The 25,694-nt window shown below is 40.7% G+C and overlaps 1 protein-coding gene across 1 annotated transcript in view; it reads right to left on the bottom strand.

Annotated features, from left to right (window-relative positions):
• Nucleotides 1–225: 225 nt before the first annotated feature.
• faf1 (Fas (TNFRSF6) associated factor 1) overlaps nucleotides 226–25,694 on the bottom strand; it is a 66,524-nt gene continuing 41,055 nt past the window's right edge. The window contains exons 13-19 of the mRNA XM_078259014.1: nucleotides 24,519–24,673; nucleotides 19,602–19,738; nucleotides 19,418–19,506; nucleotides 14,348–14,428; nucleotides 13,776–13,853; nucleotides 10,035–10,247; nucleotides 226–1,314 (exon numbers count right to left, since the gene is read on the bottom strand). Of these exons, the coding sequence (XP_078115140.1) occupies nucleotides 1,231–1,314; nucleotides 10,035–10,247; nucleotides 13,776–13,853; nucleotides 14,348–14,428; nucleotides 19,418–19,506; nucleotides 19,602–19,738; nucleotides 24,519–24,673 (837 nt within the window). The 3' untranslated portion in view covers nucleotides 226–1,230. The remainder of the gene's footprint in view (nucleotides 1,315–10,034; nucleotides 10,248–13,775; nucleotides 13,854–14,347; nucleotides 14,429–19,417; nucleotides 19,507–19,601; nucleotides 19,739–24,518; nucleotides 24,674–25,694) is intronic.

The raw sequence follows: 25,694 nt of genomic DNA, 5'->3' as shown, positions 1-25,694 counted from the left end.
GAATGTCATGATATAAAAATAAATTTCAAAGTTTGTGATCTTCCATCTACTCTTGAGCCCCTAAAAATAAAGATTGATATGCCCTCCATGATAAACCTTTGCATAACCTGAGATAATTTAAAGAAAAGCAATTCACATGTTTAATAATTTGAATAGGAATTAAAAAAAACAAAAAATGTGTTTGTGTGTCAGGACATGTTGCAACAGATTTCCGGGCGAGACAAATTGATGTTCATATTCATATATTTTATATAATGTATATCAAACTAAAACTAATACAGCATCAAACTTAAAAAGGATCAAGAGAAAAAAAGAAGAAAAAAAATAACTGAAAACTGAGCAATCCGTTGGCTTGTGTGGATGATAAAACCAAGGGGGAGCGGAGACTGACGGGACACTGCAGATGCTGCAGGTGTCCCATCATGTCTCATCCCCCCGGCAGACAGCGGACGGAGGGGTGGAAGATGGGGCAGGGGAGGGTGGGGAGGGGGTGGAAAGTGGAGTTTGGGAAGGTTAAGGGAGGAAATACAGGTGGAGATGAAACAGCCCAGACTTCTACCAGGCAACATCTCTTTCCTGCTGTTTATTTCATTTCAATTTTTAGCATTTTTTTTTTTAAATTTCAAACACAAAAAACATGTTCTAAAAAAGCAGCCTTGGTGTGTTGAATGTGGAAACAAGGGTAACAAGTCCATGTTTTTTTTTTTTTTCCTGTGACAGATTTGTCTTCTCAGTCTCTCGATGCTGTTGTCGTAATGTGTTGTGTTTGTGTTGTGAGAGAAAATCATGACAGAGCAGTTGGGAACGTGAAGTTGTGAAGCGCGTGAGAGGAGTTTTGAGGGAGAGATACAGAGAAAAAGAGAGAGAGAGAGAGAGAGAGAGAGAGAGAGAGAGAGAGAGAGAGGGGTTTGGGGGAGGTGAATGTTTGGCTGTGTGCTTGTGTACTGTCTTTGCTCCTCTGTGCAACACGTGTACACTAGGCATTCATGTGCCACGACCGGGCCGAGGACAGGGAAGCTTACTTGCACTTGTGTGTCACTGGACGTGCATGCCAGTGTGTTTAAGTACGTCTGAGAGGATTGGTTTTGTGTGTGTGTCTTTCTTTGTGTGTGTGTGTGTGTGTGTGTGTGTGTGTGTGTGTGTGTGTGTGTGTGTGTGCTCGGTGACTAGTGTGTGTGTCCAGCCAGTTCATCAGTCAGTCGGTCCTCCTAGCTGTCAGAGGGCCAGTTCCTATTCTTTAGACTCCAGGAAGAGCGTCTCCTGCGGAAACAACTTGGCCTCCATCAGATTCGACCCTGGATCCAACTGGGTGATCTGGGGAGAGACAAGGTGGGAGGAATGGAGGCAATGTATTAGACCATCGCTAACAAAAGGCTTAAAGGACAATTCAAGGCAAAATGAACCTAGGGGTTAATAACATATGTGTTCGTGGTTCGACTGGTGATGACTGTTTTCCCAAGATGGCGCCTGCCTGTACAGTGAACGGTACAGTCTTTCTAAACGATCTTTTTAATAAACTGTCTGTATACTTACAAAGTTCTCAATGCTTTGGTTTACATGTAGGGACCCTCATTATGCTACCGTTGAAGTGTGGTGCTATTTTGAGCCTTGTTAGTGGTGTAGAAATAGCGATTTACCCTCTGCCCCGAAGGCTAGCGTTAGAAGCTAATCACCAATTTGCGCTAGCTTGTTTCAAGCTAGAGACACATTCGATTAGCATGAAAACAGATCCCAGAGAACGGTCAACTCGGTACACATATGTTATTAACCCCTAGGTTCATCTTGCGCTGGAATTGTCCTTTGATACTAGGGCTGCAATTAATGATTAGTTTCATTATCAATTAATCATTCAGTCAATAAAATGTCCGAAAAAAATGAAAACTGTCACACACAACTTTCCAGATTCCAAAATGTCATCTTTAAATTAACTATTTGGTTCAACCAACAGTGCATAATCCAACTAGATTTAGTTCCTCACGCTTGCATGCCTCCGCCAACCAGTCAAGTTGCAGTTTAAATCCATGTCTGTCCACTCATAATGTATGAAGTGAAGACTTTGAAGGAATTTAATCATGTTTTGGTGAAACAGAAGGTATCACCACATGTATGATTCCAGTGAATAATTTCCAGTGAGAAACATGCTGTCTTCACTTCACAGAGTATTTTTACAATAGAGTACAGAGGACTGATAGAGAGCTTTGTCACATGGTGCAACAACAATCACCTGAAGCTCAATATCAGCAAAACCAAAGACCTTGTGGTGGACTACCAGAGGAACAGGAGGCTCCCTGTTCTGGTTGTCATCCAGGGAGAGGAAGTGAAGTTCCTAAAATGTCACGTTCACGAGAATGGGACGGACAGAAAGCCCAAAAATATAATGGGCCCTATCTTGCACCCGGCGCAGAGCAGCGCAAAGCCCGACGCAAGTGTCTATGCTAGTTTAAAACCGACGCAGTTGTCAATTTCCCTTCTAGCGCCCACATCGTTTAAACAGCAAATGCACCTGTGCCCATATGTGCGCCCGTGGGCGTGCTGGTCTTACAGGGAGGTGTGTTCAGGTGCATTTTTGGCGTATTGCTATCTCGAGGCAGCGGAAAGTGATAGCGCCACCGACCAACAAAAACCTGGTCTTAAGTTAATAACGCAGTATTTCATTGCTATTTTAACAGCGCATTAGTAAAATGCGCGCACACTATGCTTGCTACAGCACACAAACATGCAAAAGATTAAAAATAAAAAATATTACAATGTGAAATAGTATTATGGAGTTTAGGTGGCATAGTGGTCATGCCATATACGATCTGCTCGCGCGCTTTCACTTCACGCACGAGCAGATCGGTTTCTTCTCCTGAAAATCTCTCCTTCCTTCCAAAGTACAAACGCGCCTGGCTTTTAAAGGGAATGGGAGATGACACTCTGATTGGTTTATTGCATGTTACGCCCAAAACACACCTATGATTAATTAAGACACTAAGTACAACACTTTTGAACCATGCACCCGGTGCACGGACACTTTTTTTCTGCCATTAAACTAGCAAAAGTGGATTCGTACACGCTCTAAACGCACCTGTGCCAGACATTTCACTCCGTACGCTTAGATCGTTAGAATAGGGCCCTAAGTCTGGCCATGGCCGTCACCGGCGCAGAAGCATACAAATATTAAATTTACAATGGTATAAAACAGGGAAATTCGGCAAATCGAGCACATTTGAGGAGACGGAACTAGCAAATGTTCCGTATTTAGAAGAAGAAAAAACTGTCATCAAATAGGATGGCATACAATTTCCTGCCAATGGACAAATCCATCAATTGAATGTTTCCTCACTGATTAAAGCCTTAGTTTTCTTTTGATTTGGCCTTCCACGCTGAGCTGCTATTTTCGAAACATATTTCAATAAAAGTGCTAAGCAAAGTGGATAGAAACACCATCCACTTCTACCTATCCATATTAGTGTGTACAAGACCTCAGTCATTCCACACTACTGGAATCCCTTGGTGATTGTCTCACCATATATGCCCTGCGATCTAGATTGGAGAACAGTGTAGCTTTACTGCTGAGTTTATTGAATGTGTGTTTTGTGAGAGTGTGTATTATTCTAACATGTTTTAAAAAAGTCTGGGCAGTAATCTGAGCAGCTAGAGCTTCGTTTCCCTAAGAGGACCATCAGGTTTGTTTTTTTAAAAAGGCTCCAATCCAGAACAAACTGATGAAGTTTACAGGACAGGAGAGTTTGTGTTGTAAAAGCTCGTTGGCGTGTTGGTGTGTCTGTATGAGAGAGAGAGAGAGAGAGAGAGAGAGAGAGAGAGAGAGAGAGAGAGAGGAGGTGGGTTGAGAGGAGAACTCTGTGTGTTTTTGATGGCTAATAATGCCTAATTTCAGCTGTGACAAAGGTCAAACAGGAACGTAGCTGATGGTGTAGAGGAGAGAAACATTTATCTGCGTTCAATACTCTGCACGACAGCTATTGTTCAACAGCAGAGGAATAATGCAATACCACCCACAACGGAGCTGATCGAGTTAGCTGGCATGAAGGGGGTCTGACCTATGTTTTTCTCTTATAGCTTATGTGAGCTAATCACTGGAGGGGTTGTGTTACATCGGGCCAATCTAACACCTGGGCTGAATGGGCGAGGTGGTGTGACACTGAGATGTGTCCAGGGCTTATCTGATGACTGCTGCGTCAGCCCCTCCGATTATGGCTCCTATTCTAACCTCACAGTGGGATAATTAACCCGCTCCCTGTACCTGCTGTAGAAAGTCGGGGAGGGTAAGCTAGCATGGTAAAGGTCGACCTCACAACAAGCAGAGTGATCGGTCTGAGACAGACTATTCTAGGGAATGAAATGTGACCTCGGACCATGAATTGAACCACATCTTCACCTCATGCAGACTATATGCCAAGTGTCCTATCAGTCTTATTAGTGTCATAAATAACCAGTATTAAAAAAAAAAAAAAAAGGGTGCACAAATACAATACAAATCTAACTTGGTTGTGGTTGCTTCATATTTTTTAAAGTATTAAAGAGATCCTACCCTTGTGTGTACTTTGAACAATCTCAAAACTGCATGGTAATAAACACAGTCTGTTCGCCCCTGAAAAACTGTTGTTTGACACAAAAAGCATTGATATGAGTAAGCTTTAAATATAATTAAAGCAATCTACACATTTAAACTTGTGTTAACTATAAAATCTGTAAAACTACAGGGTGTTCGAGGACTCAGAGAAAAGGGTGAGAAAAGAGAAAAAAGAAGGCAAGTAAATTTGTGAAAGGTGAGGACATATCAGCATCAGACAACCTATGCATCTCCCATGGGTGTTTGGAAATGTCACACCATGTGCACGTCGGCGGTCTTTGACTCCATGTCTTTCATCTCCTTGTCCTCATTTCAACGTGTCATTTAGACTCTTGACTTTTCAGCGGGGTGCCTGGAAGCCCGGTGTGGGCAGGGAGGGGTTACCACATCAACCTTATGCCCCTCACCTAGTCAGCTGCATCATAGCACAGCGGGGGAGCGAGATAAAATGGTGTCTTTATGAGAGTGTGTGTGTGTGTGTGTGTGTGTGTGTGTGTGTTTGCTGCAAACATATTCCATCCCAATGGTGGGAAAAACGACCAACAGGGCTGCTGCGTTCCTTTTCCCACCTCAGGAGCAGCGCGTTGCAAATGGCTGCCATGCTAATGAACCCGACAGGCTGTTATGACACCACAGCATCAGGTAGGAGTAAATGAGGCTTTGGGGTGGAGCAGGTGTGTGTGTGTGTGTGTGTGTGTGTGTGTGTGTGTGTGTGTGTGTGTGTGTGTGTGTGTGTGTGTGTGTGTGTGTGTGTGCTCTTAGTGAAATCGGAATGAGAGTTTGTGCTCGTAGTGCACCAGGGAGAGACGATGGGAGGAGAGCAGCGTCTGACTCTGAAAAAGAAAGTAGGGAAACAAGATGCCACACTGACACAGGAGACGGGCGCCATCGGTGATTGTTTACATTGTTATCCAATTAACAGACCATAAGCATGGAGGCATCTGTCAACAAACAAAGCTGTTGTTTTTCCTCTGCCTAAGCCATTTTCTCTCCTCCTGTGCCTACACAGCCATACATACATACATACATAAATACATGCATAAAACAGACACAGTCTAGCTCTCTGCTTTGCAGTTTGTTTTTAACCTTGAGTCAACATAATTTTCATCAGCCAATTTAGATCAAATCAATCAGCTAAATTAGGGACTGACTATTTTTCAAAGATTAAATTAGTTTCCAAGGATTTTAATCTGGTTAAATTGCATTTTGTGGAAAAAAAGAGTTTTTCCAGTTGTTAATTAAAAATACACAAATAAACAGACTAAAAACTGAACAAAATTGAACTAAAGCGGAATCTAAAGAGATAATACAATATCTGGAGGCTCAGCATTAAAAAGCCTAATTTTAAAACTGGAACCAATTAAAAAGACAGATGGTGCTTATCGGCAATCTTTGATATTTAGTCTTTATAGTCCTGTGAAAAATTGTATGACAAAATAATCAGCTAATATCAACCCCACGTATTTGGCATTATCAAACAGCAGATTTCAACGGTCAAAACCACATAATTGGCACTGAACGTGAAGTTTAAAATAAATACCACAATTGTAAGTCACTTGATTCAAATGAATAAAACACACTGATAACAGAGAAGGCGACACGAAGCATTGCTCAGCCGTGAAAGAAAAGAAAGGGAAAATAAACACAGGCCCTCAAGATGTCCGTTTCCAACATAATCAAACGTGCAGCTGAAATAACGCATTTTTAATGAAGCCATTACAGGCCCTACTATGTTAATTAAAACCAAATAACTTGTCTGTTTTAAACTAGTGTTGTCAAGTGTTTATTTGGCCAATTACAAAAGCAGTGGGAGATCATTATCTGCTGCCAGGAGCGTTGACAGCACGTAGCGCCGGGGCGTGAACAGAAAAGAACAGACCAGAATACGGTACTTCAAAGGGAGAAATGCACCGCACAGACAGGACGGGGGGGTAGGACTGAGGGGAAAAACTGAAAAAATGGGAATGGGGAAGAGAAGAAAATAAATAAATAAAGAGAGACAAGAAATACATATGAATAAATAGTTTATGCTTCAAAAATATATTTAAAGTGTTTAAGGGGAAAAAAGAAAGGGATTGGGGGGGGTGAGAAGGCACAGGATACAAAGGCTGGAGAGCAAAACAAAAGTATAATTGAGCAGGGAGGTAGAGAGGCAGGAATAGAAGGAAAGAGGAGGGGAAAGCTGGTAGGGAGAGAAGAAGGAGAGGGCTCAAAGTGAGAAAGGGGGATCCTTAGGGTAAAACTCAGCTTTCAACACTAAAGATTCCCTCTGGACGTGTTTTAGGACAGATAAAATACTATGCTTTACTCTGTTATGGCTTTTCCACAAAAATGTTCAATTACCTTATTAAACACGATTAAAACCTACTCCTTAAACCTCCTTGAAGAATCCAGAATATATAAATATGCAAACATCGTTAAACTGCTGGACACGAGATGTCTCCTACTACACAAAAAAAAGTCCATTCTCAGTATACGTGCAGTGGATGTTTCAAGTTTCCACATCTCGCTCATGTAAGTTTCATACTGGACCACGATTGGCTTCCAAACATGTTGTGATGTCACAAAATGATCTTGTACTTGTACGATCTGGTGTCAAACTCAGGACATAAGTCATTCTGCACAGTGAAGTTCAAACACCCAAGTGAAGTAACAATAAGCACAACTCGTTTTTTGAGCAGAGGGGTGCTTTCAGCGATCAGGGAGATACTAGCCTATATACGTGGCCTAAGTTAGAGCCACTTTTCACATCCATGCTCAGACATGAAGCAGAGTGCAGCTCTGTGAAGCTGTGGGTTTGTGTTATGTGGAGAGAATATTAAAAGAACCGTCCCGCGGAAGCAACTTGGAGTGAAACTACTTTTAAAACAAACTGCTGTAGCGCTTCCTGTGAATACGATTCTTTCATGATAGGAGGACAAGAAAAATAAAACACACCAGTATAACAGATGTAAAATCTATCTCCGTACAACGCACAGCTTCTTCTGTGCCACTGTTTATTTGTCCTGAATCTCAGGTTTTGTCTAAGAATCGTTTGGGTGAATTCACTGACAGAGCTGGAAGAAGGATTAAGAGAAGGTGAAATAGAGTACAGTATCACAGTGAGAAAACTAATACGCTGGTTTGACAGTGTTTGGGTGTCTATGAGCAGCCAGGCAGGAAGAGCCAACTGACGATTATTATACCGGTAGTCTAAACATGTTCACCGCAAGCTGAAGGAAGAAGACCTCAGGCCTTTCAACAGTGGTTTGTGCTCAACAAGTATCAAAGAAAAAGGAGGAAATTCTTGAATGGAAAGCTGAAAACTGAAACACTAAAAGTCTCCCCCTCCTTCCTCAAACTCGCTGTCAGTCGTAGAAACGGAAAGGGTTAGTTCCCTGAGCACGGCTAAGCCTAGTACAAATGATGCCAGTGTAAGGCCTGCTGTAGTGCTGAAGAGATAAGCCACAGATACCAAATGTTGGGAAAGAGACTGAGTCCAAAAATCAGAGACTAATAGACACTTATCGGCACATGAATCAAAGACGTTATCTGGCTCTGATATTTTATTAAGTTGATTTACAAATGGGAATAAACCTGTTACCAGACTTACCGATTCACAATATATAGCCCTTTTCCTGGTCAATAATGTAGTAATTTTAGTTTAAAATATTCAACATGACTTGAGTAGATCCACTAATTTGTGTTACAGCTCAATGTATGGAAATGAAATAAAAAAGGCTGACGAGGAGGGAAATAGCAAAAGAAAGAGTGACACTGCACAAAGCTGAGGAAAACTAGAAAAGGGAAAGAAGGTTTCAACATTTGTGCAGTATTACAAATGCAATAGTGGTCTATCCTCTATCCTCTGATCCTGGCAGAGCAACAGTGAGAGCGTCTGGACGGGATGGAGGCTTTCTACGCTCTCTCTCATTTAATTACAACACAGAGCTGCAGGATTAGACAGGGGCCTGTGTTCACAGCCTCATACTGGCACTACCACTGAGCTGCTTCTCTTCTGTCTTTCCCCAAATCTCTTTCCTTTCTGTTTTCTGGAATTATCTCCCATATTCTTCTTTTTAATATCGTCTCCACTTGTCTTCTCTATCCTTTTCTCTTTCAGACTGTTTCTCTGATTAAATCTTTTCTTTGTTTAAGCTTTTGTCTTCTCTGTTCTCTTTTTTTGACTAGTTCTGCAGTCACCATCCTCTCCTCGCTTCTCTACCACTTTAATCCTCCCATCCTGTTTTTGCCCGAATTTCATCTGTGATGCAGACACATCTTTATCTCTGTCTCAAACACATGTTTACTCTTGATTATAAAGAGACAACTGTGAATCCTTTAAGTGACAAAGTTGTGAGTGGGGCATGTGTTTGCTTGAAAATATTTGTGCATGTGTTGAAGTGTGTGATTGTGACGAAATGAAGAGTGTGAGCTACGCGTTAATGTGTGTTAGTTTGAGGTGTTTGTGCCTCGGCGGTCTCTACAGACTACGATGGCACACTGCCTGGGCAAGCCCACACACACACACACACACACACACACACACACACACACACACACACACACACACACACACACACACACACACACACACACACACACACACACACACACACACACACACACACACACACACACACACTTCTTTCTTGATTAATGGAAATCCAATTTTTGTTTCCAGCAGCATGGCTAATTAAACTGGTAGTTAAAACAGAGCTCATTAGCTCTCTACCACAAAGTGCGGCGACCAGGCGCTCTAATGACTGGTTGTAGATGGCTGCTGGGTGTCAGCAGAAGAGCCACAGAGAATACTACTGTTAATGCTGACAACTGTATCCTAACACAGTCATAGTGTACTGTATTCACAATAGACTGATGATACTAATTAATATGCACTGAATAATACCTGTGCGCAGGTAGATGGATAAACAGTTGGCTTAACTCCATCACAGGAACGAGTAAACAAAAGTAGCGACACATCAGTGCTGCTGCAGCACACAAACAATCAAAACAATGGTGATAAAAACCAAGAGGAAACTAAATCATAAATCAGCCACAACAGATTGTCTTAACTCTTGTCCCTGCTGCTCTACACTCACCGCCATCGCCTGAGGTTCAGCCCAGGCCCAAACTGAAAGAAAGCCAATTACAGCTGTGGATCTCTCCAGCAGAGAGGTTAGCTGTGGCCAAGAACACTTCATAACCTGCTGCTACTCTTCTGCAGTAAGGAAGAATTTAGCACTTGTTTGTGTCTGCAGAGAACTGTTATTAAGCCGGCAATTGGATAACAGGAGGATTCAACTCCCTTCACCTCCCTAAATAAGACATATTTCATTTCCCTCTCCACTTGTGATTTGAACAGCTTACTTGTGTTGGTCTTTCAAAGCCCATTCACTGGACATATATAAGCAGAAGGGGTTGATTATTTTGTAAACGTGCTGGCTTTCTAAGTAAGAAAGAAAGGTATACCACTCACATTTCTACGAGGGAAGGTGGTGAGGAGCTTGAACTCTTCAAAGGGGTATCCTTTGGAGGCCACAAAGTCGAAGAGGACCTGAAGCTTACAGCTGACCTGGAAACGCCTTTCCAGAAACTCGCCGCTTGGTGTGCGGATTCGCAGTTTGCTGATTTGCTCTCCTGAATCCTCGGGCTCTGGCGGTAGGGCCTGCTCCAATGACAAGCGGATTGCCTGACGAGGTGGAGAAAATCCAGTATTAAGGTCAGTACAGCACATTGGTAATTGTCAACACCTCATAATCACTAGAGAAAAGTCTTCTATTGGCCTTACTGTTTAAAAGGTAGACTTCCTTGTTTGTAGAGGACAGACGTAACATAGGAATCATGAATTCTGTGATCACACTGGACAAGTGTAGGTGAAGAAGATGCAAATACAAGCCGAGGACTCCTCCAACTTTTAGAAATATGACACAAATATGAAATATATTTCCTCTCTTCACAAAATAATGCATACTCTATTCCATTAATACTAATACATGAAAATTAATCAAGGAAATGAAAGGACTAACGTAAAGCATGAAACATTTTTTCTAGATAAAGTAGTGATTCGCTGTGTTGAGTGAAGGCAGAGATGTTAACATACAGGTGCTGGTGGGATGCAGCTGTCAATACCGGTGCTGCAATTCTTTTTTCAAGCTTATTAGCATTACAAAGTCTCTCTATAATTCTTTTTTACAGTTTGTTGACAGCAGAGTCAGCATAAGTAATACTGTGACAGGGAGCAAAAATAAAAGTTATTAGGTTAATACTAAAATTATTAAATTAGTGGATCATTTAGTTCTTGATTACATCTTCTAATTTAGTTTGTTTATTTGTATGTACATTTAAAACACCATGGTAAAAGACAACTAACTGCATAAGTGCAGGAGAGGAAGAAAAACTTAAACAAAGTCCTCTGGAATACAAGAAACAATCTGAGATTCAATAAAGTGTAACAATAAAAAAAATTGCCCTGGCTCTCTGTTTATAGTACATTTAAACCAGAGATTCAACAGTAACACTGGCAGTGATGAAGATGACGACACACTATCCAAACAAGTATGAAAGACAAGCCAAGAAGTTGCTCCCAGAGTCTGATTGCCTCACATTAATTAAAAGGATCTTCTTGTCCTGAGAATGTTATTGAATTAGTTGCCCTGTGTCTCACCCTGTTCCCTCTAGCCTGGTGTAGCTCAGAAGGTTGCCAAGTAGCATTTCAGTATGTTGAAAACAGCCAAGTGTTTTCCTGGTGCTTCATGCTTTCTTACGGTTGCTCAGTCTGTTCGGGAAATCTGAGATTGTGCCTACTGAATATCTCAGTGTGTACCACAGATAGTTTAAAGCTTATCTTAAAGACACAACATTTGGTAATACTGTCTACACCAGAGTGAGAGTGTCTTATAGTCAAAGACAACCATCAAATTGTCATCTTCCACAGTAAAGGTAATCAGCTCTCCTGTTAATGGGCTGCTCTTCCAAAAACCGCGCTTCAGCCGCTCCCTGGAGCCTTCCTCTTTTTACTGCTCCTGCCCCTCCTCCCCCCGGCTTGTTGTTCCTGTTTGGCCAGCCGGGGAGCATATGCTGTGACAACACGCCCCGGCTTTATTTACACACCATAATGCAATTATATTTCATAAGAGTGTACAACAGTAGCTCATTAGCAGCTTCTGGTGTTGGGTGGGCAGGGTAGCACGCGTGCCGCTCCACCATCAGCTCCCACAGGTATAAGAGCTGATGCTGACTGAGTTAAAGGGGCCCGCGGGGAAAGACTTGCACACAAATACACAAATAAAAGACAGGAGTGTGTGTGGTGGTGGTGGACCTACAAATGCAGACAGGCAGTGAACCACAGACACAAGCATAAACACCGCCACTCGTAAGAGGTAGCATCCCTAAAGAAACCACAGGACACACGGCTGGTCGGGCCTCGGAACAAAGCTGCTCCACACAAATAATCAGAAGCATCTATCCATCCATTTATCTGCCTCTCCAGCTCCGCTTGGCTAACCACAAAAAGCAAACAGATGACGGGTGGGGGAGGGAGAGGGGCACCTGACAGCCGCACAACTGTATGCTAAGACCCCTGAAGGAAGTAAATAGTAATGTTAATCTACATAGGCACATGCACATACACCCCCTTCAATTCACCAGCTCCTACTTTTATCTCACTCTTCTTTGCACAAAGGCACAAAATCTGAGAAAGCATTCCCACTAGCATTGTCCGCTCTCTGGTGGCAAATGTTTTTGTTGTGTCTGCATATTCTGTCATATACACTACTATGTTACTACCTCAGGAGACTCAAATGAATACTTGAATAGGAATATGTAACTAATTTTTTTTTAATTAAATATTGATTTCTCTCACTTTACTTACTATCTATTGTAGAAAATGTAATGTTCAGTTCAAGCTGCTAGTGAATTATTGTTAATTTCTCACATTACTGGAATTTAAAGCTTTGTACTTTCCTATGCATGTTTGTATTCTTTTTCCATCCAAAAACGTATCAAGAATGAAATCAATAAGTAGAATAACTGATAACTTTTTCAATGCCAATTCCCAATAGACTTTCTGTGTTTGTCTGTCAGTGTCATTGTGGACCTAAGCTCATCAGAACTAGAAGTACACACAACTAAATGCAGTATTCTGTTGTGATAAAACAAAAGGGCACCCATATCCCATTTTAGATTAATTTAGGTCCTGCTTAACAGTTTAAGAAACTTAAGTTGCCATTGTCCGGGTCCAGCAGCTGTTGTTGGCTCTCATATTTATGAATATCTAGACTGTTGCACAAGCACAACACTAGAATGTTAGCACAGGAGACACCATGGAAACCAATGAGCTTGGGCAGAGACAATTTATATAAGTAGGAGACGCAAGGCCAAAGTGGCTATTGTTGTTTAAAATACAGAAGTGTGCACACACAGTTTGGTTAGTGAACTACAGTGATATAATTAAGAAGGTCCGACCCGGGGTTCTTTTGTTGTTGTCTGTTTAACTTAAGTGACAAATCACCTGAGCGAGCCGGGTCACCCAATACCTCTCAGCGCCCTGAGGCTCTCTGCTTTTGAGTAAACAACAATCAGCAGGACTACACTGTATTACTATAGACTGTATTACAACATTGGTGCCATTCTCACAGACAAGTATTGTTTTTCCTGCATGCGTGACAGTGTACGTGTCTGCCTCTGTGTGTGTGTGTGTGTGTGTGTGTGTGTGTGTGTGTGTGTTTGCCCCCTCTTCTCATACAATAATTGTTTTCAAGTGAATATGTGTGTTTGCTTAGGTTGTGTATGCGTTTGTACTCAATCCTGTGTACATGAATTGCCTCTTGTCTTTTGTTCACTTGGGTTTCAATATAAGGCTGTGTGCTATACCAATGTAAAGCAGTCAAATAGAACAATACCTGTGTGCATGCAAGGTGACATTAACAGGGGCATGCCTCACTGTAATTAGGATATTTAATTCTTCTGAAATGGCTGTATGCCTGTTCACCCACACTACACACGCTCCACAGACTGGCAGGCTTCACCAAGACCACAATCTAATTGACTCATTATTGTGAAGCGAGAGCAAGACAGATAAAAAAAACGACAGCAGAATGGCACAATCGCTGTGCGCTGGCAAAACATATCACTGTTCAACCCTGCACTGATGAAGCTGGAATATTAATTTAGGTAATTTGCATATTGAGTATCGTATGTGTATGGCTGTTTTTCTCACCTCCTTCTCCTCCTCCTGCTCCCTTCTCATTCGTTCCAGGCGAACCTGCTCGGCCTCTTCTCTCTCTTGGGCTTCTCTCTGAAAAACAAAGAAACAAAATGCTTAATTCCGTTACTATGTTTCCCACTGGTTGTCAAGTTTCTGATATTTAATTAATAAACTATATAACTTCGTTTTTTAGACACTCAAGTATCTAAATCTAATACAAGCTAATGACGTGACACAAAATCTGAAAAAAGTAGGAAATCCTCACATTTCAAAAGCTTAAGTCATTTTCAAAGACTTAAATAATATAATCATCGATTATCAAGATAGATGCCAAATCATTTTCTGTCAATTGACTAATCAATAAACCGAGTAATTGTTTCAGCCCTAGGTCATTGTATTTCATTAATCTTCGATTAGTCTTTCGAGCATTAAATTCGACCCTGGCTGTTTTATTAGCTACACAAATTAGTTAAAATCGTACAATAAAAAATGAGTTAAAATCATAGTAGTGGTTGAGGTATACCACAACTTACTCAGACCCCAGTGTATCAAATAGACAATTTGTTTTTTCATTTTTAAAATACCTTTTTGCGGTCAGCCTCTAAAGACACACGATAGGCCTCGTCCTGTTCTCTTTTCACCGTCTCTCTTGCCTCACGCTCGTCCTGGGTAGAGAGAGGGAGAAAGAAAGTGGGGCCCATTAACTAACAACATAATAAAAGGACACACAAGGACAAAACATTTAAGCTGAGGTGTGGTGTGTGGGAGCCAGAGAGAAGCAAGCAAAAGAAAATGCAGCATGTCAAGTGTGGTTACGTACAAACACCAGGTATAAAAGAGTAGCACCAGAGGGGATTCATTATGACCGGGCTGTCATTTACCAGACCCTGAGCCTCTTTTATGTTTCTTCATCTCAGTTTCATCGTCCCTTTCTTTTTTATTCACTCTGCCTCTTTCTTCCTGTTTGTACAGAGGGAAGGGGACTAACGGCCCTTCTCTTTCTACCTGCTGTGGCTACAAAGTGTGTTATAAAGACTGGGACTAAATACGAGTGTCCATTGTGTTAACATTGCACGGCCATTGATTTTCTATTTTCTGAAGGCCCATGCTGTGTGCCAACCTGGATATGGCAAAGTAAGCTTATTGTGATGATCAGAGGGCTACTGTGCAGTTAGGCAGTGGCTAAGCAAAAGGACAGTGTGTATTGTTATATTCAATCAGAAAATGCAAAGGATACATTTGTGCTTTTGGCCCGCATAATAGATGAACATTGAAAGGAAACTGTAAAAGAATGGTAGAGAGGGACAAAAGCATCAAAAGTGGCCACCTTCAAAAGACTAGCCCCGAGTCACGCAAACAGGTCGCACAGTAGTTCATGTTTGATACTCATTTTGTAATGATCAATTGTAATGTGTTTTCAAATGCACCATCTGCATTGAATGACCTAATGCGCATGAGAGGCATAATGTGAAACATTAATCTACCGTGTAAATGCTCAACACACAATGTCATTTTAAAGACCTTATCTTTGGAGGGAAAGAACAAACAGATTTGCCAGATCTACAGTATATCTTGGCTACTCATCAAGCTGGCTAGCCATGTGCTGTCTTAGAGTGGTGCTAATAAACTCCTATTTTAGTGGTCAGAAGTCAGAAATGCAAGCTGTCACACATGTTAATGTTTGCTCATGAACAAATAAGTGTTGCAAAAACTGCTTTTAATTCAAACCAAGTGGCTTGGAGCTACTTTAATTGGGTCATATTGCATATCTAATTATTTGCTGTTGGGCAGTACTGTGGCTCACTGTCACTTCACAGCAAAAAGGTCCAGAATTAAATCTTGGCTCTTTCTGTAGATCTTACTCCTCTGATGTTGGTTTATATTTCCCCTGGGTGTTTCAGTTTCGACAAATACAAAAACATATGCATGTTTGTTTCTCTTGAACATTGGTTCGTTTTGGCAGCTGCTCAGGTCATCATCAGCTGATGACCTGAGCTGAAAATAGCTTACAATGCTGACAGATGCAGACCACAGAACCTGCAGTGAGTCGTCAGTCTGTTACAAACTACTAAGCTAAAACACAGACAACCAGAGGAATGGCTGACGAGTCAGTAAGGTTGGTTGAAGCCACAATGTGGCTGTCCAGCTGCTCCATTTCCAGTCAGACACAAAAGTCACTGTCAAAGTGGAATGTCTGGATATGGTGGATGTCTGTGTTTGTGTCTGAGTTTGTCTTTTGAAAAGTGAGATGAAAAAAGGAGAAAAACAGAAAGAGGGAAGCAAGCTAGGGAGAGTGGGAAATACACAAACACCTCAGAGCTGCTACAGTGAAGATGGGATTAGTCCAGTATCAAGGTTGACTTCACCTTGGAGATGGGATAGGTTATGTCAGATACAGGATATACTAAAATCCTGTGGTTAATGGTACTAATCATGAATAATCACACTGGAACATTATGCTTTCATCATCACTTATACAATCTACGTGGTCTTTTTTTTTACATTTTCACAAGCTATTTCCTTCTGGCAGTTCACGCCTGGTTAATTATCACACTTTAATATCTTTCAGGACAGCTTTACTAAACTACTGTGCCATGGTTAATCCGATTTCCTATTTCTCTGACAGATCTTAAGCCAGTTGTTGCAATGATTATAAAAGTGATGATAAAGCAGTAATGAAATATAACTATTTTGTGCAGATGTCAGAAGAAAAAGACAAAATCAAATCAGCTTGTAAGAAAAGAAACATGCACAGTTATTTTTTAAACAAAATTATTTTAAGATGACATAAGAAGCATGTATGCTACTTTATTAAAACTACGAAGTACAGTTTCAATATTTAACAATATTACTTAACAAGGTCAATACGCAATGTAAGGTAGTGACCCAAGTCAGTACCAAGTCAGTGTGAATAGGGCTGGGTATTGAATGTTGATACTTTGTTGGTAGCAAGCAAAATGTGTCTGTAGCACAGAGTATCGGCTGGCATAGAAAGTCTGCTCAAATTCTTGTTTACTCCTTCTGTGATCAGCCAGGTTCTCATTTAAATGTAAGGTTTAGACTGTTTAATTTCGGCAAAGTTCTTGTACGGCAGCTTGTGTTTAGACAACATTTAATATTTGAAAACTTATATGTTAATTGAAAAACTGGGTTTTGCAGAAAAAGCATGCTTAGATTTATCAAAATAAGGTATTGAGAGAAATATTCTTTTGGTATCTGTACTCGGGTACTCATTGGTACTAATATTGAAAAATGAAATGATAGCCAGCCTTAAGTGTGAATCACAGTCTGATCTGACACATGTACATACTCTGAATACCTCTTGTCGCTTCTTGTCATTGATGATTATTTGAAGTGTGAAAAATCCAAAATGAAGCCAGATAATTGTAGCGATAATAAAAACACAAAGGGAAAGCTGTCACTCAATACTCCATAAACCACTTGAGGAAGTCTAACCCTTAGGGTGTGGGTGTGTGTGGGTGTGTGTGTGTGTGTGTGTGTGTGTGTGTGTGTGTGTGTGTGTGTGTGTGTGTGTGTGTGTCTCTGTGCGTGTGTGTCACACACCACGGTTCCCATAACTGAAATGCTATGACTATCACATTAGCATTGTTGGACAGGCTGTTTGGTTGACTGCATCTTTAACTGTTTAATTTTTTATATGGTGTGACACCTGTCATCTATAGATACATTAGTTAAAAAAGAGACACAACAATGTAAGTGAGAGGCTGACAGAGTGTGGGAATAAGGGACAATCTCACAGTTCGTATGTGTGATACGTAGGAAGAAGAATATGGTCTTATTAATGATCACAAATCTATCTTAACTTTAATCTCTGTGTATCTTATTAAAATAAACAATTTAAAACGTGTTAGCCTACAAGGAGACTATTCTATATTGTTTCAAATTCCTAAATCTCTGACCATAAGTTGTTAAAAGTAAAGAGAAAAGAGCATGGGAAGATTACTCCAATACTCAGCTGACTGAAAATCTGTCTGGACAGAAACACATAGTGTGTCATTCATTCTCTTGTTTGATGTCACAGAGAGAACACATCAGTACATGTTTAAGAGGGTCAGGTGAAAGTCTTTGAAAGTGAGGGGACCTCCCTGTCATACTGTCACAGATTCCTGTCTGACATGAAAAGACTCCCACCACTGTTGCCTCACTTTCTTTTATGGAGTGTATCCCTCAATTGTGTTTATCCACTTTCTATTGGAGTAGTTACCTACACACTGGAGTGAATGGAAGAAGAGTCCTGTACCTTTTCAAAAACCAAAGAGTGTAGTTGGCATATTAAACTAGAACTAAAGGGGAATGAGGTGAAATGGTCAAGTATTCTCTACTTGTCATTACAAGAATGCCACAATATGCCACAATAATGGCGTCTGATCTGTCTCAGCATATTTTGATTTATGTCTAAGCAGAATGTAAAAGACTGGCTCAACTGTCCCACCAGGGCTTTTGAATGTGGCTATAGTCATAGGCCAAATCAGCGAAATTAAGGTAAAGATGGTTTGAATTGTTACTCGAGGTCTAGTCTGGATGGACGACAATTCATTTACCGAATAATCGCCGGAACATCTGTGCCACCTGATCTTCCGCCGGCTGTCCATCGCCTGGCAAAACTCCGTCAACAAACTTCGAGCTAGCAAGCTATTTGCTGAAAATTTGGATCGTGCAACAAGGCAGGCCTGCTTGGTTCTTTCAGGAAATGAGTGTAAAGATTTACAAAGAATATGTTTACGGCATTTACTATCTATCTGGGACGTTTTGGGACCGATTGGCAGGGATTTGATACGGACAAAATACACACGGCGATACACTGGTAAGAGCAAATTATGATTAACCATGTATCCAGCTAATTTAAATAGCTCACATTACTGTATTACTGTATTAAAGGTATAGTGCGTAGTTTCTGTCTCCCCCATGAGGAATTCTAAGTAATGACAATAAAACTGTCAGCGCGTCCACATGATACAAGCCTTCCGTGACTGTGCACCAACCCCACCCCTCCTCCACGCAGTTGCTAGTAGCCAAGGAGGACACGGAGGATTAAAATAACATGATGAACTTCAGAAGAGGACGTTATCTTCACTTGAGTTTCTGCTCGCGAAAGTCGCCAGACGACACAATCTTCTGAACATAGCCATACTGAGAAAAGTTGTGTGGAGCTGATAGTCTTAATTAGCTTTGTAGCAATTAATTTGGCAATGGCTTGAATGCAACGGACATTCATTATTATAAAAAAGATATGCGCTAAAGCTTTAACTTCATTTAATATTTGATGTGGTGTTTTCTTTTGCGGGGTGCAAATGTTCCACCAAAACAAGTTCCTTCCCGAGACCATTTTGCAGATACACCGTCGCTACGACCAGAGCTTAGCCCTGCCCAAGACGATTGTGATTGGTTTAAAGAAATGTTTCTCCGATCCAGGAGTGTATGTGTGGAGGGGCCAGACCTTACTCTGCAGTGCTGTGGAGATGGGTCTGGCAAGCGAGACAACTGGAGGTCTGAAGACTACCTGAGCCTTTGAAGTTAACATCAGGCATGAGCAAGTTTCTTTTCAGAATAATCCAAAGCATTTTTTAAGAATCAGAGCTTGACATTTGTGCTTCGCTGAAGTCACAGGCGCCCTGATTGTACTCAAACTGTACCTCATCTTTGATGTCCTCTTGTTGTTGTGCTGTGAAGATCTCCATTGCTCCCATTAACCTCATCATCAGCTCGTCCACTGTCGTATTGCCTAAAGATAAAACAGTGTGTAATTTAGTCTGTGTTTTTACATAAATTACAAATATATCTATAGACGTTATCAAACTATTATTAAAGTTGAATTACCTTGAATAACATTTAGAACTTCATTGGATGTTCGTTTGCCCATGACTATAAGGAGCAGGGGGAACTGGTCTGTCTTGTATGTCCGTATAGTCTGTGTCACCACACTGCCAAAGTGCCTTGTACACATGGTGAGTAGTCTGGAAGACAAAGAAATAATCCAATTCAAATGTATCTGTTTATTCTAATTTGAATATTTGATTAATTTGATGGATTTTCTTGGCACTGAACAACTGTCAAAAGCGGTCATTTAAAAAAAAAATAGACCAAAAAGCAGACACATACATACACATGCATGTATAAACACAAACATTTGTACAACATGTGGAAAAGAAGGCATATACTCCAGCTTTTTCAAGTGCAGCAGAAAAGAGAAATACATACCACTCGTGGCATTAAGGACTTTAAAACCAATTCTGCATTTTCCTATTCCATCAGAGTGACATGCTATCTCAATTGGAAGCGTAGATGAATTAGTATTCCTCACCAGACACCCAGAATTGATAGCGCAAGAGAGGATTTCTTATTCCATTACAAAGACAGAACTTTTTAAATTAACATTTCAGAGAGGGAAAAGGGTAGCAGGCAGCCAGGGCCCCACCAAGCTCCCTGTAAATGTCATAATATTAATGAATTGCTATAGACTGAATGCAAATATAGATTAGCTTTTTCTCCCGCCTTTTAATAAGATCTACTTTAATAACTGGCTGGTAAAATAGAGAAGTAATGGAATAGACGGAGGGACAGCGGGTCAGAAGAAGAAGATAGATGGAAGGTATGCTGTCTGAGAGGGGGTGTAACTCATTAAAACATGAAGCCAAAGCTGAGGGAGCTACTTGCAGACTTCTTAAACTGTGAAATATAGTACTTGAGCTCATTGTGGTGCTTTCTAAAGTAATAATTGTACTAGTACTTGCTGAAAATATGGATGATCGACTTAAAGATCTGTGAAAGATGTGAAGACTACACAGCCCCTAAGCTCAAAGCAGAACTGAATTAAAGATGTTTTAGGAATATGAGTCAAACAACACTTCAAAAATGTTGAACTTTGAGTGACCCAATTCTTGCAATGAAGAAGTTGGGTACCCTAAATCCTACTGATCATTTTGTCCTGACATTTGTCCCTGTTCAGACCTCGACCCAGGCAGATCATAACAATAGCCCACGGCGAAACTCTAACCTGTAATGAAAGGCCAGGGAACAATGGACACTTACTTGAAGGGTAACCCAATCTTAAATCTCCCATCAAACACAAGCCAACCTGCTTTGGTTTCAATCTCAAAACTACTGAAGTCAGTCGACCACAGTAAAATATCATCATCACAACATTAAACTGCTCGACCTGTAAACACAACCTAAACATGTATATGTATCCACTGTAACTAAGCATGACAGAAAGGCTGTAACTAGCATATGACGCACTTAAGATCAATCCATATATAGAACAAGTATGGACACAACACTGAGGGCAGGAGGAAGTCAAACTACTGCAGGAACTGAGGTGAACAGTTCAGCACGGTCTCAACCAGCCATAACATAACATGGTAAAGAATGTAGCCTAGTCCGTACCAGACTTGTGGCCTTTAAAAACCTTCAGGGGTAACTAAATGTAGAGGAAACACCTGCGTGGAACTTGCAGCTAAAGTGAGTTTAAGGCTCCGATGGTTAATGTGATTGACAACTTCTAATTTTTCACCAATCCCATCTCTATCTCTCACTGTACATCCAGACAGCTAAAATAGTTAATGTTTCCCTGAACTGTCAGATCACATTTCTTCAAATCAAAGTGGTGCGTGAAGATGCAAGTCGACTGGTTAGACCTAACATTCGCTCCACTGAGCAGCTGATGAGTCAGGCAGTACAGTAGCACTGCAGGGAATATTTTTGCCAGCCACCTGTACAGGAGAATGTATGGGAACCGGATGCCCTGATTGCACACTGTGTCATACACACTTTGTTTAAGAGCAAACATGGACACGTTTTGAATTGAAAATGACATTTTGTTCCCCGCTATGTTTTCAGGTAGGAGGATGTCAAGAGGAGAAGTCAAGTGTACAGAACAGGTTTGCATGTTGGTTTCTGCTCCTTGCGGTTAAGACACCAGCTTACACTCAAAAGGTCATTAACAATAACATGAACACCTGTGTGTTTCTTGGTTCATTGTACACTTATATTATTGTGTCAGGCCTTTGTATGCTCCCTACAAAATAATTAGCAAGACAATAAAGTCACGTGTTTCATTTTTAGGGGTGCTTGTACAGATATGTTAGCGTTGAATAAAATGTGTAATAGAACTGAGGAAGCATGACCCACACTGATAAAATGATCTACTTTCAGTGTGTTTATCTACCTTTAGCTTGAATATTTGCCATGTGCAATGACAGTACAGCACCTGTACAATATTTTAGATTCATTTCCCATGGGTGACAATTACACTGGCATCCAATCAACAGAACTGCATTTATGCATAATTAATCATTAAACTAGGAGGCCTGTGAGAATACAGAGAGCTAAGCAACAGGCACATTCCAACATCAGCAGGTTCAACACATACACACACAAAATCAGGATACCTTTCTAACAGCTTGTGTGATTGATGCCAATCACCAGTCACTTTGGATCAACCAGAGAGCGTGAGAATGCAGAGAAGCTGTGTGTGTGTGTGTGTGTGTGTGTGTGTGTGTGTGTGTGTGTGTGTGTGTGTGTGTGTGTGTGTGTGTGTGTGTGTGTGTGCGTGCATGCGTACTAGCTGTGTGTGATGAAAAGCTCCAGATGTTGCCTGCCTTTTAATGTGCAATAAAAAGACTCAGCTGGGGCAAAAAGCAAAAGGAGGCCAATGGGAGAGAAAGGAGAGTGGAATGAAGGAAGGAGGGAATTTCCTTAAAAGAAATAATGGAGGGGTGAGGTCACGGTGCGAGTCTTTCTTAAATGGCTGCTACCAGAGGGCAGGCTTAACTCTGGAGGTTCTGAGGAAAGAAAGAAAGAAAGAAAGAAAGAAAGAAAGAAAGAAAGAGAGAGAGAGAGAGAGAGAGAGAGAGAGAGAGAGAGAGAGAGAGAGAGAGAGAGAGAGAAGGTTGAGGTAGTAGGATAAAGAGAAGGGAAATAAAGAGAGATTGAAGGATCAGGGAGAAAAAGATGTAGCAGAAAGATGAGGGGAAGTAGGAGAGAACTCTGGGCACAATGGTAAGAGCGAACCCAATCATACCCTCAGCAGGTCCACCTTTACTTCCATCTCTCCACAGCTCAACACTTGAACCAACAGGGGATCTGATCATCTGTTACACATTGCAGACTACATTTATTTTCAAACTAAATTCCAACATTTTCTACAAACTGTATTATTAAAAAACAAAACATTATAGTAGTAGGACTTGTGTCCTAATAAACAGGTGTTGCATAGACCTGCCAGTTACTAACACTGACTGCTGGAGCTGCACCAAAACTATAGATAGAGATGTTTGGACTCCAAGGGAGTCCTTCGTCTCCCACTGACCCTCTATTCAGGCAGCTTAGTCAAGATTGCCCAATCAGGGGCCTTGCCATGCAAACACAACGCCTTTTGTTAGCATGCAATCTTCGAGCTTCAAAAAGAGAATGAAGTAGAAGACAGAATGAGAAGACAGAGATACAGGGTGTGAGCAATGGAGTGAGAGCTGAATGCCAGCAATTAAAGACATGTCCACACTAATGCAAATAGATTTAGCTGTTTATGTGTCAAATGAGGTTCCATCCACACTAACATTTTAGATCATTTTCTAAAAGCTGACCACACTGGAATGACAAAACACAGATCTCATCTTCAGTCTTTACTGGATTAAAATTATAATAACTATATATTTGCAAGTAACAGGGTGGGGCAGAGCACTAATTAAAACTATATTCACCTCCTCTGATAGAAGTATCAAAAACCATTGATAGTAAAACAAGATACTAACAGCTTCCTTAACAGGGAATTCTGGCAGTTTGCAGAGCCCTCTGCACACAATCAAGCTGGTCTCCTACTGAAATACATTCAATATCCTCTTTATTAGATACAACTCAGTATGCAAACAGTCCACTCCTCCAGACAGTAAGCCACACATAAATAAAACATAAGGATTAAGCATGCAGTCAGGGCTTAGATGTTTAGTTATTGCTCTACTTTAACTTTACAGTTGGCAAAATGCTAAACACAGTATAATTCTGATGCCTGGATCTCTGAGACATCCAGAGAATTAATTCAGTGGTTTTAAACAACCCGGACTTATATTTTTGGTTATCATTCTGAGTGATTATCAAAACTGTTTTCTCACTAGATTAATAATGAGACTTAGAGACCAGGGAAAACCACTGGATTGAGCTTTATAACAGCATCCAAGTGTTACTGCAATTTGAAATATGTGCTAATCATTTACATAACTAAATATATTACTAAATATAAACTAGACTTGTTGAAACCTTCCTGATCACTCATGTAGCAATGTGTCATGGACTGTAGCTTAAAACTGTTAAAACTGGACACTACGTGGTACTACAGTTGTAGCAATAGGGGCTGACACAATAACAGGACAACTTGATACTAAAATGCAATCCAATACTAGAGCACCACGAATTACATCTGTAAAATATTTCTCAAGTTGAATCCATACTTGTCTGGCATGAATAGTTTAAGCTGAGTTTAAGTGTCACAAATGTAGTATTTTAAGGCAGAACTATTGTACTTACTTAAGGTATATTATACAGGTGTTCCTATTATTGTATCCACCCCATGTATGTGTATCAAATAAAATGGACACTGTATATTTATTTCAGTCAAACGTGTTTAGGGTAAGAAATTATTCATTTTCAGGTCATATCATACAATTAGTAAAATAAAAAGGATGTATTAAACTTAAGTTCAGCTCTATGACCAGCAAGTCATTTGAAAACAAACTCTTGTACCTGGCTTTGTTAGCTTCTTTAGTGACATCCCAGGCCCATGTGATAAAGTTCTGGCTCAGGTAGGCGACAATGGAGTCAGCGCACATCATTTGAGAACAGAAGACATTGCCGAGAACACTGTCATCATTGTAGAGGTAGATTGCCAGCAGCTTTCTCTGTAGAGAGAAGAAAGAAAAAGATATGAGCAAAATGTAGCACTGATTCCCTCTGGATATTTGTCTTGCTGAAGTGAAACAGATTTATTTATTTCATTGAGAGTTGATCCGGTGTTGGGGGAAACACAACAAATATAATATAATATATATTTTAATAGTATAATTGGCTGTTAATAGATGGGTGCACAGCTTTTGTTAGGTTTCAGGAAAAGAGACTATTGCTTACAGGTTGGGTGACCAACTATAACAGAAACACCTCTAAAAATAATGAACCGTCAAATCTGAAATGATAAGCATGACATTTAAATAATCCATTACACTCAGATTTGCAGTGTGAGATCTGTCAGCTACATGAGATATTTCCACATTACATGACCATAACATGACATGAGGGACCACTGGGTGCAGAGCCAGCATGACTTCTACAGACCACAGCAAGGCCACAACTGGCAAAAAAAGCAAATACCACACAAAATCACATGGAGAGCGGTGTAAATAAAACTTCTCTTGGAGGCAACTAAGATATGGAGAAAACAAAACAGACAAATCACTCTATTTATTTTACACCAAATGCCAGCAGCCTGTTCAGGTTAGTAGCGGCAGGGCCAGACAATATTGACGAAGCTCCAAATCCAAGGATATTGACACCATCACCATCAAGCCTGGCAGATTCTCCCAACTGACAATCTAATTAAAAAACAAACACACCCACAAACAAAAAGGTTCCAGGGGACAATGTTGGAAATAATGCTCTCTAAATTACATGTCACTTCTCTTGCTATATAAGAACAAATAAGAAAAACTCTCTCAGTCGCCGCTTAGTTCATCTTTAACCATGGCTGCGTAGGGGGGGTCAAGAGGTCCGTTTCTCAGGAGCAGTAATCTAGGCTACGTACGTCAAAAAGCAAAAAATCTACACAGGGCGTAAAACGTGATGGGAAGTGAAAGGAGAAGTTGTGCTTTACTGTGGTCTTTGTAGAATAGGAATGGGAGAGCACTGCTGTGTTTGCTCAACGATTAG

This window comes from Sander vitreus, chromosome 9 (genome assembly GCF_031162955.1).
Source record: "Sander vitreus isolate 19-12246 chromosome 9, sanVit1, whole genome shotgun sequence".
Lineage (NCBI taxonomy): Eukaryota > Metazoa > Chordata > Actinopteri > Perciformes > Percidae > Sander > Sander vitreus.
Note: the sequence above shows the minus strand (reverse complement) of the source record. Positions and strands in the feature narration are given on the sequence as shown.